Consider the following 18,536-nt stretch of genomic DNA (forward strand, 5'->3'; position numbering starts at 1 on the left):
CCTACTCTGCCTCTTAAATGAACATAACACTTAGCAAATCACCCGGCTTCCTGTACTGTAACTTAGTTATCCCCACGAAAGCCCCGGATGTGGAAGCTGCAACTGTCCCCATTGCAGAGCCAGAGCTAGGAATTGTGCCTGCACACTTCTATGTGCTTCCGATCTTGGGACTGAGTATCAGAGTTCTGCAAAGCACACTCACCAGGGACGTCATTGTCATTTCCCCATTAGGGACAAGTCAGATGCAGCAGCTACAACCCAGAGAGCCTGAGTCTGAGTTGATATAACCAGAGTGTACTTATGGACCCTTAAAATAACTTCTCTCGAATGCCTGTAGGGAATGATCATGTTCCACACAGAGTGACTTATTTCATTTTTTAAAAGTTCCAATTAAAAGGAAAAAGTCCTTAGCAGGCAATTGCACATTATATCCCCAAAATGTTTTAATTACCTAGGTCTGCTTGGCCATAACTTAATGATTCTTACTCTTACACTAAATATAGAATATAGCTCTGGGGGGAAACAGGGGATTGATTGTAAGCTATTTCAGCATTCTCATGAATCTTTTTATAGAAATATAAAACGACTTCAGTGAAACTCTGCGATCTCGGTTACAAGGGGGTGGACCCCAGGGCTGGAGGCCCCCAACTCAGGCAGCCTCAGCAGACATCCTAGAATAAGCAGTCAAGCACTTCTCATCTGCTTCTAAGTTTTTTGAAGACTCTCTGAGGGTTATTCATAGCTGGCCCTGTGCTCTTTCTATGGATTAAGAAACGGGTTACCAGGAACCTACAGGATAAATCCAAAAGGTTACGTAGCTTTCAGAGAAGTCACACAAAGGATTTGCACTAAGACTGGGGTCCCTCATCCCCAATGGGAATACTTAACACATTTTACCAGGGGAAGGACATTCTGAGCCTCTAAAAGTCAAGCATTATAATGAATCCACGGGGTTTTACATGACTCCTCAGACCTGCGCAGAGAGAGCCCGAGCCCTCTGCTTGCTGGCTGCAGCCGTGCGGGGATACGCCTCAGTCTCCTGGAGTCTCTCCTCCTGTGCTTCGGACAGCAGTCCATTACATGTTTGCCTCAGGCCTCTTGCTTTCTTTTAGCAAGATCCATTACACATGTGTAGTGCTGTTATAATATGTTGTGGAAAAGAATAAAAATTGCGCTTTGGATATTTCTCCTAAGGCTCCCACACACATTCTCACTCATTCACAACCACCTGTCAAGGAAACACAGGCCTGTGGTAGCGGGGAGCTGGACGGAGGACATTTAACAGATTCAGGACCTAAACCTTTTGCCAATGAAAACATATATGACGTGCTGGTAACCCATGGCAACCTACGTTTTCAAAGTGTGGTTGATGTCAGAGAGACAACTGTGAAGAAGTGGGCTCTGGTTGGCCGTGCCGCTGGCTGCGGCTGAGGTGCTCCTTTCGTGGTGTTTGGGCTCAGGCACCGCCATGCTCATCAAGCACACTGTTTCCTGCAGCAGGAGAGCCCGAGCAAGCTTCAAACACCAGCCTAATGCAAAAAGAGAGTAACTCCTATCCCCGTCCATGTTATCACCAGAGAAAATGCCATTTTCCTACAAACTAATCTTTTAGAAGATGATTCCAGATGGCTCCCAGAGTTTCAGATTAAATTGTGCGGGTTTATAAATGGATTTCTTAGTCAACCTGACAAAAAAACAAAAACAAAAAAACCCCAAAACAATATCAAAGAATTTCCTCAGACGTTGCTGAAGCAGTTCTGATCTTGATCTCTCAAAGTTCATGAGCCTCTGAGACTTCTTTCAGAGCCCTTCTGAATGGGGCACGTGAGAGAGACAATGAAAAGACAAACATATCCGCTTCTCTTCAAATCTAGTTCTGTAGTGTGTGTGTGTGTGTGTGAGGGCTCGTCAGTGAACTTGGGCTCTCTGCAAGAACAGCCACCACTCTTAACCGGCGAGCCATTTCTCCAGCCCTTAACCGTGGTGTTTGTGAATAGCTAAGTGACTTTAAGAAAGGAGAGCCTTTCAAATCTGTGGTGAATGCAAACAGAGAAATCAGTAGAGCTGTAGCAAGGCCTCTCCACTCAGTCGGTCTCACAACCAGTAATGACCAGTTGGCCTGTGAAATCTGGAAAGCATCTGATTTACATTCCTGACAGAAGTTACATTAGGCAAAACGCAGGTAGGACACACACGGAGGACGGAGAGGATGCTTGGTGACCTCTGCATAGTTGGGAAAGACTGGTTCATTACACTGAATACTGAATACCCATGGTCAGTTAAGAGACAATCTACAAGATTAACTCACTTCCTATTTGTCAGTGTTGCCAAACAATAATAAAATATGTTGTGAAACTAACAGATAACAACACAATATAATGGCATGCATGAGAAAATAATATTAATAACCCCATTACTTCACATCTCACAGATTTGGTACTTGTATGAAATGCCATAAGGAAAACCATTACTTTGCATGTAACTTAAAATCTTAATAGAGGGATTAGAGATACTGTCAGTGGTGAAGAGAATGCACTGCTCTTGCAAGGACCCCAAGTGTTGTTCCCAGCCTGTAACGCCAGGCCCCAGGGAGCCAGCGCCTTCTCCTGGCCTCTGCAAACACCAGTATCCATGTGTACAGGTGTGCACAGGAAACTTAAAATAAATACTAAAAACTGATACAAATTTAAATTAAAAAGAAATTTGATACCAATAACTAACAGGCTTCATTCATAAATACTCATCCAGAAAATACTGAGCACGCTGGAGAAAGCAGGGACTTACCTTAGATACAGAAACAGCTCAGGAGGTTAAAACTGAGGTGTATTTTGTTATTTTAAGAAATATCAGCTAAGAGTCAATCCACAGAAACATACGCATTGCCTGGAGGTCTCATTCTACAACAGAACCCGACCTGTTGACCGAGCATTTAGTCACCTAAACATCTGTTTCTTTGGGAAGCCAAACTGTAGCATATCTAAGAACGCTTGACTGTTTCTAAACACCTAGAAACGTCATCATATTTTAAACCCCAAATATCATCCATTTGATGACCCCACATTCCTACCTCAAGCTTTGAGTGACTTCATGAGAACCTCAGTAAACCAAAACCCACCTAAGAGCCCTTGAAGACAACGGAAGAGCAAGTCAGACGGGAGCAGGTCACAAAGACCAGCGGGGAAAGAAAGGCTAAGTCTCTCCTGTGTGTGGCTAATCTCCTCTGAGAGGCAAACTTGTTGAAAGGAGGTCAACCTCAGATGTCAGAGGTGATGTGGCTTAGAAAAAAGCCTTTCTGGTGGCTCAGGTATCTGGTCTCCCATCCAACCACTTCCATGTTAGAATAAAACAAACAAATGCTAGGTAAACGCAAGGTTTATCTGTCACTATGTGCTGACTTGAGAGTTAATAAAGCTCATCTAGAAAAGCGCTCCGAGCTAACTTCACATTCACCTCACCTGTCATTTCGAACACACTTCTAAACTCTCCTGGCTTTTAAGGTACAAAAATTTAATATTGGCAACAAAATGTGTCATCCCAAGTTTATTCTACTCATTGGGAAATCCAGAGGCAATACTGAGTTTGCATTAAAAAAAAAAAAACAAAACAGCAAAGCACTATGTCAATATTGTTTGTTCCCTATTCAGAAAACTAAAGTTTGGGAGTACCTCCATTCCCTAGAGACTTCTGGAGATGTCAAGAACTGGCAAGAAATTATACTCCTAGATTTGGAAATATTTATGTAGCAACTGCAGTGAATAGATGATGAATGCTTGCTAAGAAAAGGTGAACTTAGGTCAAGAATCAAACCCTGGCAACTGCTGACATGCAAGGCTGTCTGCCAGTTTGGTAATGAGAGGAACCTGCCCTTTGGCAGCATCGCCAAAAGCTGTGCACCTAAACCAGGACAAGGAGAGAGAGCACAATCCAGGAAGGAAATACTAGGAAATAAAAGGACAACATACGCAGAGAACAGAGAGAGAACTCAAGCCAGCAAGTGGAATGGGCTCCGACAGAGAGCCAGCAGCTTCCAGTTGAAGCTCAGAGGCCCAGCTCCTCCTGCCAAGCTGCCAGTCAGGCTGGACAGGGCTGCAGCCAGGAGAAGGACACAGAAAAGGTACGGGAATGATGACAGCCACTTAGTTGTGACAGCACAGTTTCTTGGCAGAAGGAAGCAGGCACGTCAGACCGAATTACTTCCCAAATCGGCTGCTGGTCTATGACAGCAGGCAAAGCCACAGCCACCAGCAGCAGGAGAGAAGTATCTATGCTATGAAGACATCCCAAAACAGGACTTCAAAGACCCTAGAGAAGCCATGGGGAGCTCAGAAGATCCAGTGGTGTAGACATGTGGCGCTAAATAAAAGCAAAGCAACTAAGGAAATGTGTTTCAATGAGGTCAGACTTTTCAGAGGCAATGTTCCAGTACCTATTCAAAAATGCCTTGTCTCCTAAGACAAGTAAGGAAGAATGGGGCATAGGTCTTCCAGGCTGCACTCAAGGGGAAGTCGTCTTGTGGAAGGAAAAGAGGGGACAAGGAGACACAGAAGGGATGATATGATTAAGGTACATTACACAAGTATGGAGATGTCATCATGAAGCTTTATACAACTGATACACGCTAATAACTTGTATTTTTCTCAGAGAAGGCAGTCCTGAGGACTGAACCTGGGATCTGACACGGGCTAAGTCACTGTCCCATTACTCAGTCCAGCCCTAGGCTGCTTTTATTCCTTTGAGACAAGGCCTCACAAATTTACCCAGGACTTTGTTTAAGTAACTTGGGTTAGAGTGATAAGTATCTAAGTGTATAAGTTGTAAGTAAAGCAAAAGCCACGTGAACACTTTTGTGCATGATATTATTTCTTACTATAATATGAAGTAGCTGGCGATAGTTGAAAATTGATGCTAAAGCTTCCAGGAGTAAATTACTAAAAATGGCCAAAGTGCCCCCCGCACCCCACCCAATGCCTCTGACTTACTAGAGGTTTTGGGAAATTCAAAAAGTAGGGGACCTATCTTATGATAGGCTTTCCTGTGGTGAGAGGTCATTCTGTCACAAGAAGTCACAGTTGGGCTAGTGTTAGTTTTCCCATCTCTAGAGGACTTCCATGGATTGATTGGAAAGTGCACTGTATTACTCCCAAGAGCTCCAGGGAATAAAAATCTGACCATGACTAGTAACAGAGAAAAAAGGCAAAACTAGCAACATATGAAGTGTCATAATTAAATAAAAGCAAGATTAAGTTTAGACTGTGAAATCAAGAAACTCAACAGTGGGTGGCTCAGAAATTCCACGAGTATGATTTGATGCCTTCCCCTAAACCTAAAATCAGTCCCCGCTCGCCAGCAGCCAGGTCAGCCGAGGTGTTCCGTATTTCCACCCGTTTGAAAAGCCAAGGGTGCAATGTTCTCCTTGCCCATTTGTTTCAGCCTAGGAACATCAGGACAACTGCAAGTGGCGGATCTGCGAAGACTTTTCTAAGATGGTTGAAGCTTCCTCAGTCACTGGTCTAGTTAGTACCTATGCTAATATTCTATTTTATAAACCCACAGATAAATTCTGACTTGCTTCCAGGTCTTCATGATAAGGTTTCTGGCAGATAATCTCATGACTAAATCAGCTGCTAATTTGGAAGGAGGAGATGAGGAAGGCTGAATGCCAACTAGCAGATGGGAAGGCTTCTCCATTCCCACATCAGAAGGCTGATAAGACATCGGAAGTCAGGCTGCAGGTTCAGAGTCAATTTCAAGAAATTACACTGCCTCTAAACAACTCATAGCTCAGTAAGAAAGACAGAAGGAAAGTGTGACGTCACCAGCAAGCCTGCGTGTTTGACAGCCGCGCCTTTCTCTTACCCTGTATGTTGTACAGGCGGACTTTGTGAGTAACGTGTTCCAGGAAGCAGGTCACATCTGAGTAGATCCTTCCACGGGTCACTCTGACAAAGGGCGGTCTCAGGGAAACATAGGGCTGAAGAGGGAAGGACAGGTTTAGCAAAAACACTTTGGTTTCTTAACTTTCTCAAGAAGAGTTTAGGAATATTGTGTAAAATGACAAACTCATACAGTTCACTCTCCAAAACTTGACATGAAAACCTTGTAACTTATCAGAATACACAGGATATAAGCAATGGACATACAGTAAGATTTTTTTCCTTACATAAAGTTATAAAGCCTGTATTTGCAAATGCTTACAATTTTATTGGCCTTATATAATCTACAAATATTCTCCTCACAAACATTCTTCTTTTTTTTTTCTTGTAAACTCATGGTGGCAGAAGAGTTGTTTGGGTTTTTTTTTCTTTTTTTTTATTGAAAGGGGAAGTAAAACATTTTATGATAAAATTGAGAATTTCATGGAAAGTATTTCTGATAAAATTGAAGAATTATATAGAAAAACACGTTAACATTGACAATTTTCATGGAAAATTAAAGAATAAAATGGTAGATATAAAAACATTGCTAAATTAGTTGAAAAAAGGATTAGAAACATTTTATGATAGAGTTGAAGATATATGTGGAAAATATTTCTGAAAAACTGTAGAAAAATATAGAATAACATGTTAAAATTGAAGATTATCATGGAAAAATTACACAGATAAAATGGTAGGCATAAAAATATTTCTAAGTTGATTGAAAGTGGAATTATAAACATTTTCTGATAAAATTGAAGATCTACAAGGAAAATATTTCTGATAAAATTCAAGAAATATATAGAAAAATACATTAAAATTGACTATTTCATGGAAAACTATACAGATAAAATGGTAGGCATAAAAATATTTCCGAGTTGATTGAAAGTGGAATTATAAACATTTTCTGATAAAATTGAAGATTTACATGGAAAATATTGTCCATATAGTTATTTATTGGAAACGAAATCATCCTAAGTAGTGACGTCTCCCAAGCCAGCACTTGTGACCGGGTCCCCATGATGCCAATAAGGTGGGTATATGCTGGGGCTACGAAAACCAGATGCTAGACACACAGTTTACTCACAGCCAGGCTCACTGAGCTGGGAACCACTCAGCCTCTGGCAGGGGCGAGCTGGCTGAACAGAGAGCAAACTTGTGGACTTGGAAATCATTGGTTTAGATTTCATTATTTAGCATCAAGAAATTAGGGAATAAAGTGTACAACTTATGTGACATGAGACTAAACAAAGCATCTAAGTAAGTATTATTTATTTCAGCTTAACGGGAGCATGAAACCAGGCTCTCGTGAGCACTCTCGGGCAGTAGGACTCCCAGAATCATGTAGTTCTACTGCACATGTACCTCTTCGTCCATAGAAAAACACACCAAAGCTAATAAAATATGTGCCATTTACAGGTTAATTTTCAAAATTATCATCCATCTAGAAGATGGGCAGAGGGGGAGGGAACCGGGCGCAGAGGTTTCTGGGTACCTGCTCTCTTCTGACATGATCAGCCATCTCCTTCTCTGATGTTACAATATTTTTACTTTATCCTTTAAAATATTTTTTGTTCTTTTCATCAAGTATTACAAATATTTAATTTAATTACTATTTTCCCCCACACATAATATCCCATAGTCGTGGTAGGAGGCTGAGGCAGGTGGATCATGATGAGTTGGAAGCTAGTCTGGACTACACATATATTGAAAAAAAAAAGGAAGGAAGGAAGGAAGGAAGGAAGGAAGGAAGGAAGGAAGGAAACAAAAATTAAATAAAAACAAAGATTCTAAACCAAAAATTATGTAATAAAAAAAGCTATTAAGTGAGACACATCCAAATAACTTATGAGTAATGTTGCCGCCCATTTTGGAATAGGTCCTATAAACTATTACCTGCAATTTTTCACAGGCTTGAATATAAACAAACATACCACCTCAGGGTGGCCTATATAATCCTAAAAATTTAATCATTTTAGTGCATGGCTTCTATAAATTGTAGAAGAAAAATAACTTGCTCAGAAGAAAAATTAGTCACCGAAGCAACAGAGCATCAAGGAGAGTAATGTATCTTGAGGTCGGAGAAACACGAAGCTGGTGTAAAGTCAGCTGGGAGGCATGGTTATAAGCGACGCTTTCACAGGGCTAATTCCCCGAGCTTGGGGCAGAGCTCTGGGACCTGGGAGGCAAGAGAATCAGTAGACAGAAAAACCTTAGAGCCCGGCTTCACACACTGACCCAACGTCCCAGGAAATACTCAGGCCTGCGTGAAGAGGCGCTACAGAGAAAGCCACAAGTCCCTCTAGTGAAGAAGTGGGACAAAGCAGGAGGCTCTGAAACACAGGAATTATGCCTGCAAAGCATGTGCGTTCAGACTGTTAAGAAAGAAAACCAAAATCTGAAGGTAGTAAGACAAAACTTAAAATGCACAGATGTGGACATGCTCAAAGAAGAGAAAACCGCATCCGGATGCGGGCAGTCATGTTCACGCGGCTGCAGACTACCGTCAATTTCACTGTTTCCTCACATTCGCTTCATTTTCAAAACGCGCCAGACTGTATGTATTGCTTTTACAGTCAAGAGTAGGGAAAACTGTTTATTAAATCCCTAAAGAATAGAGAGAGATAATCCAGTGAACAGTTTTCCCCACGGGGCTGAGCATGTTGTGTCTCTACCTAATGGTGCTGTTTGTACATCCCCATGAGCCACGTCTACATTAGCGTTCTTCACGGAGAGCACGCGTCCTTTGTGTCTTCCTAAGTGAATTCCAGCTCTGACACATCTAACATTCCAGTACAAACCGCCAACCTTTAATAAGGATAAAATAAAATACAGTTCCACAGCCGAGAGCTGATCCCTGTCCAAGGATAAACTAGGGAGATACTCTCATCTCTGTCGCCAGCACCGTTCCAGTGCACATGCGCAGGCCCTGTCTCTGCGGCAGTTCCAGTGCACATGCGCAGTACCCATCTCCGAGGCAGCACTCACCTGGCCCTGCCCGTCTGGTAGGAAGAGGTAGGCACCGCTCTTGTCCCTTTTGTTGGTGGTTCCGTACCACAGGAACTGCACCTTCAGTTCATGCTGTTTATTGTCTTCTTTCCTTCTCATTTTCTGAGGATTACAAAACAGGATAAACAAACAGCGACTTAGTACTAAAGTGCTACCAGATAGAGTCAAAAATGAAAGCCAAGATATGTCGAAGTAGTGAGGCAAAACTGAAAACGGCACTATGAACGGCTAAAAAAAAAAAAAAAAAAGAAGACAATAAAATCTACCTGAATAGGTTAAACATGCTCTAGGAGGCTGGAGAGGTGGCCCAGGGGTTAGGCCTAGTGGCTGCTCCTGCTGAGGCCTGGAATTCCAGTGCCAATTTGGCAGTTCACTACCACTGACAAGCCCAGTTCTTGGGAAGCAGATGCCTTTTTAACTGCCTCAGACACCGGGAATCCAGGTGCATACATGCATGAGAGGGAAACACGCATTCACATACAAATGTTTAAATGCTCTTGTATCTTGAAAGGCAGAAGGGCTGTCTAAGTTTAAGGGTAGCCTGGGCTTAATAATGATTTCAAGGCAAGCCTGGACTACATAGTCTTATCCTGTCTCAGAAAAGAGAAATAGTGGTTGGAGTTGAACTTAAAATGCTTAAGTAAGCCCCTCACATGGCAAACATTTGGTTAGCATCAACATTTCATAGTTGGCCTCAGATTTTAAAGCTTTGAAGTCGGAACAAAACACTGCCCATGCTTTAGCAAGGAATAAAGAAATTAGACTTGTGCTTCTCAAATTTTCTGTAGAAGATGTATTTTAACTGCCAATATGCATGGGCCAGTAGGTTTTTAGAACAAAGCAAAAGTGAACTAAAAATCAGAATTACAATTTAAAAAATTCTCACTTGCATTCTACCTGACAGGTATTTTATTCTGTTAAACTGCCTCCACGGCTTTCATAACACTTTCAACCACCACACTTAGCTAAGGGGTGGGCAGCACTACAGCCAGTGCTGCGAGCAGCAGGTGGTCGCAGAAAGTACTCAGCTGCTGATCAACCCTGTCTCCCAGAGTCCTGCTGCAGCCCTGCCTCAGAGGGCGTGCCCCTCTGCGTTGCCATGGATGCAGAGTAAACACAGTGAGACCTATGGTTGCCACAACTAATAAGAACATAACTTACCTCCATCAGCCCAGATCTGTCAAACCAAATCTCGAGGAAGGAATTCTCTATTGCTATGGCATCTCCTGCATCTGCCATGTTCTTCACGTGGAATATTCCATTGTCTGCTAGTCCATCATTATTATTTAGGACATAATCAGCCAAGTGTGAGCTCGAACTTTGTGATTCTAAGATCTTATACACTTTCAGTCCCAGTGGTGGTATATGAGCTAGGAAAGAAACCTTTCAAGACAGGGAAAGGGATTATGTAGAAGAGTTATCTACTGAAAACATTTATGTTTGTGATAAAAACATCAATAAGGTTCTTAGAAAGAGGACATACTGTTACCCTATCAATGCTTCAGTAGCTTAGTGAGGTTGTTCACACCTCGGTCCAGCCAAGAATCTAATCAACCCAGGCTGAAGGCTTCAAAGGCGTTCATGTAGGCTTTCTTCCTGGGAATCTATGTGACCACCCTTCAAAAGCCCTACAGTGTTCTCAACAGATGTTTCGGGGGAGAAACCCTCCAGGCAGGGAGGGACTTGAGGTAAATCATGTTTCCGTCCTAACTATCAGGCATCCTCTTGTAACATTATACATCATGTTAAAAGGATAAACTCGGCTGTACAGATAAGACAAAAATGAGCTCAGTCCATACCAGCCATCAGTGCTATCTGGACTTAGCAGACACTGAGCGAGGCCAGAAGGAGGCACAGTGTAAGCTGGCTCCTGTCTTCCAAGAGGTGCCTCACTTTCGAGACAGGCTGCTGCCTATAAAATATGAACCTGAGTTTGGACTCTATTTCCCATTTTTATTTGCAGGATGATGATTATCTGAGAAGCACCTGTAGCAGTTTTTCAAAAGCAGATGTAAGTCCCTCTTAAGTTGCTAATTTATTACTGTGTTTCTATAACTCTTTAAATCACCTCAGGACTCCAAATGCTTAACATTTCTAGTGATATGGGGTTTGTTTAAAAACTGCTTATCTAAGACACACACACATACACATGTGCGCGCGCGCGCGCACACACACACACAAAGACCATATACAGATTTACATGCAGAGAAACACAGAGACACAGCACACACACACAGACACACACACGCACAGAGAAATGGAGAGAGGGATGGAGAGAGGGAGGGAGGGATGAGGGAGAAAAGAGAGAGAAAGAGAGAGAGAGAGAGAGAGAGAGAGAGAGAGAGAGAGAGTCTCTATTGGTTCAGTTCAATGTTCCATAATTAAATCTCCAAAAATGGATATTTTAATAATCTTAGTTAAAGTCTCTCTCCCCAGATGTATTAAGTCACTATCATTATAAAAAAAATGCCAACTAACAAACATTATTAACAGTGCCATTCATTTTAGTTCTATGTATATAATTATCATTGAGTTAAACATGAAAATTCCAAAATGTATTAGTTTATCATTTTAGAAATCAGCTAAAATATGCATACTTAAAAAGATACACACAGTCCACTAGTAAAATGTTACCTTCTAAAAATATGAATATTTTCCCTTATGTCACTTAGCCACCTAGTTACATGCTCTGGTATGAGACTTCAGCCCATGATAGCTCAGTGGCTGTGTGGTGGGTTATTATGCAGGTAAAAGTTATGAATCCTGCTTTCTTGTTTCTCCATCCTTCGTACAGTGTATTACAGATGTCTACAGCCATCACATACCTCATAGGCTGCTTGTGAGATGGTTCTCAAGTCTTTCCAGACTGCACTGACTTGCGCCTCCAAAGGTGTTCCCGAATCAGACAGTACTTTCACTGTGGCGGTGTTCACACGGATGGACACCATCGACTGCCGTTCTTGTTCAAAGGGATTGTAGACCACGAGGTACCTGCAAAGCCAGCTGGGTCACTACTGCAATCTCAAACAACTGCTGCTCCTCTGACACTCTTCCTAGGGCTCCCGTTCCCCGCCACAGACAGCACACAGGGACGCTGAGCACGGCTGCACACACTTTCAATCCCAGAGCTTAGGGGACAGAGGCCGGTGGCTCTCTGAGTTTGAGACCAGCCTGGTCTATGGGGGAATTCCAGGACAGGCAGGGCTATAGTGAGAAACTGTCTTAAAAAACAAATTTCAACCAACCTAGCAATATCAAACAAACAATAAACAAACAAACAATCCCCTGGGAAGAATGAAAAGGGCCACTCTGAGAGAGAGACCAAGACCACACCATACATGCAGCAAGAGAAGCATGATGTAAGACTACAAGTCTACCGATCCTCCACTTTACATATTCAACATGTTCCATGTGTTCCAAATGACATGTAAGTATTGCGTTAGTCATCTGAAGAACCAGTACTCCCTGGTGCTTTGTGTTGATTTAAAAAACAAAACAAAACAACAACAAAGAAAACCCAATGTAATTTGTCTTTGCAATTCAGGCATAATTAACTTCCAATAAAAACATGACACTCATTTTAGATTGGTAAAGCATAGTAACTTATATGATTATCTATGCAAATCCCATAGTGCACACACATATTTTATTTATATAGAGGGCCCTGGTTGCTATGCTCAAGAAACTTAGTTCTGGGATAAAAAAGCAGTCTATTCAAAGTAAATCTACTTTATAAAAAGGGCCAAATTTTTATGATAAATACTACTGAGAAAAAAAATTTTGGTGGGGACTCAGCCAAATAAAAGAAAATTAAAACTCTAAAGGTAGCTTCTGTCAATATCTGCAAGAACATACAATTCTTAGTATAAAGCAAATATAAACTGCAGTCTCCTCAGTCTTTGACACCGTGCACAAGGCACACTGTTTCCATTTTACAGGGTGGTGCCAAACATAACTCCTAGTACAAGGTATCTGACACCTTCCTCCCTTTCCAGTGGCCCTACTCTCAATCTCCAGCATTTAAATCCTCCACGAAGTGCTCACATCCTTCCTTTCCTTACCATCCTAACTCCTCCTGATGGTGCCTCCCAGTGAAGCAGAAACTGCATGCCGTCCTGACAGAACCTCGCAAATCTGCATGACTCACGATCTTGCATTACAATTCATTTACATTATATTATCTCCAAATAAAGCAGCAGAGGCTCCTGCAGTTCACTAATTCGCCAGTGAATGTTTTCATGATCTAAAATGTTTGATCTTCCTAGAAAATGTGTTAACTGCAGAAACATCATGGGAATAGTCAGACAGTGTCCGTCTCCCCATCACATGAGCCCGAGTGGCAGTGCGCTTTGTCCGTCGACATCTGAAAGTCACCATGCATGTGTTTCCTACATGCCTTCATTTTCATACACATCACAAGCCACTCACTAAGAAATAAAGTACCTAACAGAGCAAAGCAAAGGACACAGAAAGAAAAAATGAAATAAAGATGATAAGGAACAAAATCTATAAACCATTTTATGTATAAATTGCTTAGAAGAAGACACATTTATGTCTTAAATATGATTTTAAAATATGGCAGGTGGTAGAATTAACTCTAAGAATGCCTCCACCCTGCAGGGCTTACAGGTCTGTGCACCTGCACAAGGACCTCACTTGCAGCCAGGCGTCTCGGACTCATTGGTATTCTGTGCGCATGGACAAGAGCAGGTGAAGAAGCCACAGACATATTTACAAAGAACACTAAACATGCTAGCACTCACTGAAGCCCCATCTTAAGCTCTGAAGCAATTTTCAAGGACTGCCCGTGTTGCGCCTGGAAATGGGCGGGCAGCAGGCTTCTCGGACATACTTTACAACTAGTTTGCACCCTTTCGAGGCTCACTCGAGGTTATGCTTTGTCCTGGCTCTCCTCTGATCATAAACACACGAGGGCCATCACAGGGCCAGGATTTTGTGTCATCAGAGGGACTATGTTAGAGTCTAAGGAGCACTGGGGAAGAACAGCTGATGGTCACATACTCCAGAGCCCTAAATGAACAACTTACTACTAACATCTACGGTTTCAGAGGCATCCCAAGCTAGAATGTGAAGAAGTGCACAGGCCTGGAGCAGACCCGGTAACCGGGAGTATATGGAGCGAACACCCAAGCTATAGTTTTCTATAGAAAACTTGAAAACTGACTCATACTTAATTACAGATTTAAGCATATATTTGGTTTTGTATCATATGAAATCACAGACAGTAAAGCTGTGAACTAAGTTTTGTTTTGTTTCAGTTAAGTAGATAATTAGTATTTGACCAGAATATGTTTCTACTGTACTGAATGATTATGTAATTATTGTGCCAAGAATCTATTAAAGAAACTAAATATGTAGAATATTAATGAGTAAAACGCAGGGATAAGAAAATAATCTCTAACATAATTAGAGATTCACAGCATGCTGTTCAAGGACATCACAATACAAATTTATCTGACATACATACAAACTATTTTACATTTTAAGTGAAATACAGAGAATGCATAATTATGAATTATCTTTTCTTTTAAATAAGTAGACCCTCCAAATGAACTAAATTCTCTAGCTATTGCCATGTTGGTGGTCAAGTAACCACCAAAACGGTAGCACCAAACCCTCAGGATGAGTTGTTGTTTTTTTTTTTTTAAAGTGTATCTCTGAGAATCTGTTTCTGGTAAGACTCTGTGGCTGAAGACAGCACATGACTTGAGTCGTAGAACATGGGAAAAATCAGAGTAGCACAGACACGCAAGTTCCCTCCCTCCTGGATAGCCTTCACAGCACTGGAAGGGGCTGCAGAGTACCAGGAGAGAGAAGTTACCGCTAAGCTCACCTTGTCTGAATCCTGCAGCTACAAGGATAACGGCACAAGGCGTCAGACTGTGCGACAGCGGCTCGGACATCATAGGCGTAAAGTAAGCATGAGCTCTTTTAGTTCCATTGTGAGTGAACCACTTGAACAAGTTTCAATATTATATCATATCATCATACTTATCTCTTCACTAAGAAGAGTAGTATTGATACTCTGGAAATGGGAAGGGTTTGCTTCTCTTTTATGTAATTCCTAATTAAAATAGGCACCTTGTTTTATTAATAACTTCTTTTCTCCAATTCTGTTCATATTAGCATTAGGTCCTTAGACAATATCTGTTACCAAGTCATGTCTGGCCGCCCAGGGCTTTGTGACTTGGTGTCATTGGCAATTATTTCAATTCTTTGCCATAACAACTCATCTCAGGAAGAAAAAGTACTCATTTGTTACCTGTCAATCAAATTACAAAACAGGAGAACAATGGATTTCAGCCAGGAGGAAAATAATGAAAGGCCACTCGAATGGTCACGTCAATCTGGGGACTAATAGAGGAGCCAGAGCTTCACTGCCCAAAGGGGTCTGCCCTGGAAAGCCCACTGAGCATGGGGGTCTCTGAGCTGCTCACACTCTGAGGGGGATAACTGACATTGTGTCAGGAAGACACCTGCAGCAATGACTGACTCCTCCCCATGACAGGCAGGGCCTGGTAAGTACTGCGTGCAGTACTCTGTATGTGTGGGACAGTCCTCAGGACGGGGTGGAGCCCTGAGAAGGGCTCGGTCCTTCTCTTAAGGAGGGTTCTGACAGGTAGGCGTGTCACCAAGACCTACCCAGCTAACAGTGCCGTAAGCTCAGCGCTGTTTCTTAACAAACCACTCGTGGCCAAGTATGTGAGGGTCATTCTGGCAGCCCAGCTTTTATGTGGAGACCCCGTGCTGCCAAATTCACATGAGGAACTTTCTATAGGCTGCCGTAAGCAAGCGCACGGAGACTCATTGTCCGGAAACTTGGGGTAAGCAAAGGGTGATTTTCATTTCAAGTATATTACAGCTGTAAACGAAAACTGATGAGCCAAAAAAGGTAGAAGGACAAGAAAATCCTTACAAGTTGTACTTACTGAACTGTGTGAGGTAAAGCAGAACGGTACTGGAGGAGACGGGTTAAAACACCACATGTTTTTATGACTGTGTAAGGAAGATTAAAGTAAAAAAAATATTTTGAGTCCTCTGTACATGCAAACTAAGAATATTTTAGTAAATGCAAGAATGGTCTATTAAAAAAAAAACGATTATAACTCTGCTATGTGTACCAAAGCCTGGCTCAGAAAAATGTTCAGTAGATAGCAGATGGATAAATAATGTAGAAATTTTTAACTCATAAGATTTATCATTTATAAATAATACCTACTAGTGTGGGGCTTTATCATTTTATCAGTGCTTTTTATTTTGATTATTTTTATTCCTCAAAATAATCAAAGATAGGGAATCAAGTCCTCTGTAAAAATGAGGAAAATGACGGATCCATCCAGGGTCACAGAGAACATTAGGAACAAGCAAAGTCTGGAGCCCATTTTCTGTGACACTTAACAACAGCAGCTGCAGCAAAGTGAGCCTGATTACAACTCATCGTTCCGTCATTTTATTTCTGGCCATGGTTGCCCATCACAGATCCTGATCATCATCATACCCTATGGAGCAATCATCCCAACATACCGAACTGCTACAGCTCATGTGTGTGCGTGTGCATACATGTATGTGAGTGTATATGTGTACACAAATGCATGTGTGAGCATGTGTGTGTGTGCATGTATGTGAGTGTGAGAGTATGTGAGTACACATGTGTGTGTGAGCATGTGTGTGCATGTGTGTACACATGTGTGAGTGAGCATGTGTGTGTAAGCAAGCGTGTGTGAGCACTTGTGTTTGTAAATCTAGACAAAAGAAGTGGTGGCAAGTGTGCTGTCCCTGACACGTGATGCCAAATTGAGTAGACTGTAAAGTTGACAAAATTTCACCAAGAGAAATAAAAAGAGAATAAACAAAAAATAATGTAGAGCCACTCCTAAATTAATTAGTAAATATTATTCAACATCAACATTAACATACTGATTACTGTTGGATTTTAAATATTAAAGTGGGATCTACAGAGTAAGAGTTGGAAAGCTAGATTAAAAAAAGAGATGAAATCCTTCAGCCTCAATTCAGCACAGGTTACAGTAACAGCATCAAGTTTTAGCACATTGTCTAATAGTACAAATCAGGAGGCAGCCCAAAGACCAAGCCTTAACTAAGCATTAAGGAAAAAATGACTACAACTACCTATGACCCAAACCTTGGTGTAAGCTGGTAACTTTAACATATCTATGAGACATCCAAGGAAACACATGAATAAGGCACTTGAGAAGACAGAAAATTACACACAGTAATCAATACATTACAGAAAACAAACAAGATTCCGAAAGGATAAATGTGCAAACTGATCACAGCAGACAACTCTGGCCCTAGTGTGAGTTGTGTTGACAAGGTGGTGCTAAGCATCCAAGTGGAGGTGCAAACAGAACAGACAGGTAAGTGGAAATAAATGAGGGACACAGGAACTCACTGAAGAGAGCAGAATGCGAAGAAAGGAGGTCCACACGTTACAGAATTATCTGTGTGCCCCTCAGTACACATGACAGGCCATGCTGTCCTCTGTGTGCATGCCAAACACACATAATACACATGATAAAGCACGTTATCTTCTGTGTGTCTGCCACACACACATACAGCACACATGATAGGCCATGTTGTCCTCTGTGTTTTTGCCTCATACACACAACACACATGATAGGCCATGCTGTCCTCTGTGCACCACCACATGGTACAATGATAAAACACATTGTCCTCTCAAACCTCAAAACCCTTCAAAGCAGCCAGGTGGATCAAGACAATAGTGTCAAATCAAACAAGCAAAATCAAGCCTCTCAACAACACATTCGAGACAAGAGAGAAATATTTAAAGTGGTTAAAAACAATAATCAACCTGCTAACTTTGTCATCAGTATTCTGAAAAAAATTCTCTAGAAAATTAAAGGATGATTAGACAGAAATTGAGATTTTTTTTTGGTTGCCATCAAACTTGTACTAAATGAAATGCAAATCCCTCAAGCAGAGGAAAAATAATCTTGGGGAACCACAGCTCTGTAGACAATTAAAGGGAACCGCTGAACACAAAAGGAGGCTAGCGTCTAGGAAATGACACGTGGAAACCGCTGCACAAAAGCTGTAAGTTGAGCTGGACGACCTAAATCCTCCATGCCTCTGCACGATAAGCACTAGCATCACAGCAGAATTATCTGTAGCCATGAGTTAGGATGGAAATGCAATTAGAGTCAATGCAATTAAGTCCAAGCTCTTGGAGTGGGGAGATTACCTCAGACTTCAACCAGGCCAATACACCCCACAAGGGTCCTTGCAGGAGTGTGGGCAATGAAAGCAGCTGCGTGGAAGCGACGAGGAGGGAGACAGGCACAGGAAGGAAGGCCTCTCTCCCTCCCGTGGGGCTGTCTGAAGCAGTAAGTCAAAAATTAAGCCTAAAAGAAAAAGAACATGGAGGAAGTTTCCCAAAATTTTAGCAAGAGGAAGCCTTTAGTTCAGGAGGAAGCATTATAGTCAATTTTTTATTGTTTTGTTTGTTTTACCTTTTTTATATCTCATATTTATAAAGATGGGAATAAGAAAAAATCAGTAAAAATGTACTGTGAAAATAGTCTTTACCTTTTAATCTAGTAATCTCTACTTTTA

At 41.7% G+C, this 18,536-nt stretch overlaps 1 protein-coding gene across 1 annotated transcript in view; it reads right to left on the reverse strand.

Annotated features, from left to right (window-relative positions):
* The window catches only part of Man2a1 (mannosidase alpha class 2A member 1), a 162,371-nt gene that overhangs the window by 40,696 nt on the left and 103,139 nt on the right, over positions 1–18,536 (reverse strand). The window contains exons 13-16 of the mRNA XM_052191903.1: positions 11,747–11,912; positions 10,083–10,304; positions 8,901–9,023; positions 5,857–5,971 (exon numbers count right to left, since the gene is read on the reverse strand). Of these exons, the coding sequence (XP_052047863.1) occupies positions 5,857–5,971; positions 8,901–9,023; positions 10,083–10,304; positions 11,747–11,912 (626 nt within the window). The remainder of the gene's footprint in view (positions 1–5,856; positions 5,972–8,900; positions 9,024–10,082; positions 10,305–11,746; positions 11,913–18,536) is intronic.

This window comes from Apodemus sylvaticus, chromosome 9, assembly GCF_947179515.1.
Source record: "Apodemus sylvaticus chromosome 9, mApoSyl1.1, whole genome shotgun sequence".
Taxonomy (NCBI): domain Eukaryota; kingdom Metazoa; phylum Chordata; class Mammalia; order Rodentia; family Muridae; genus Apodemus; species Apodemus sylvaticus.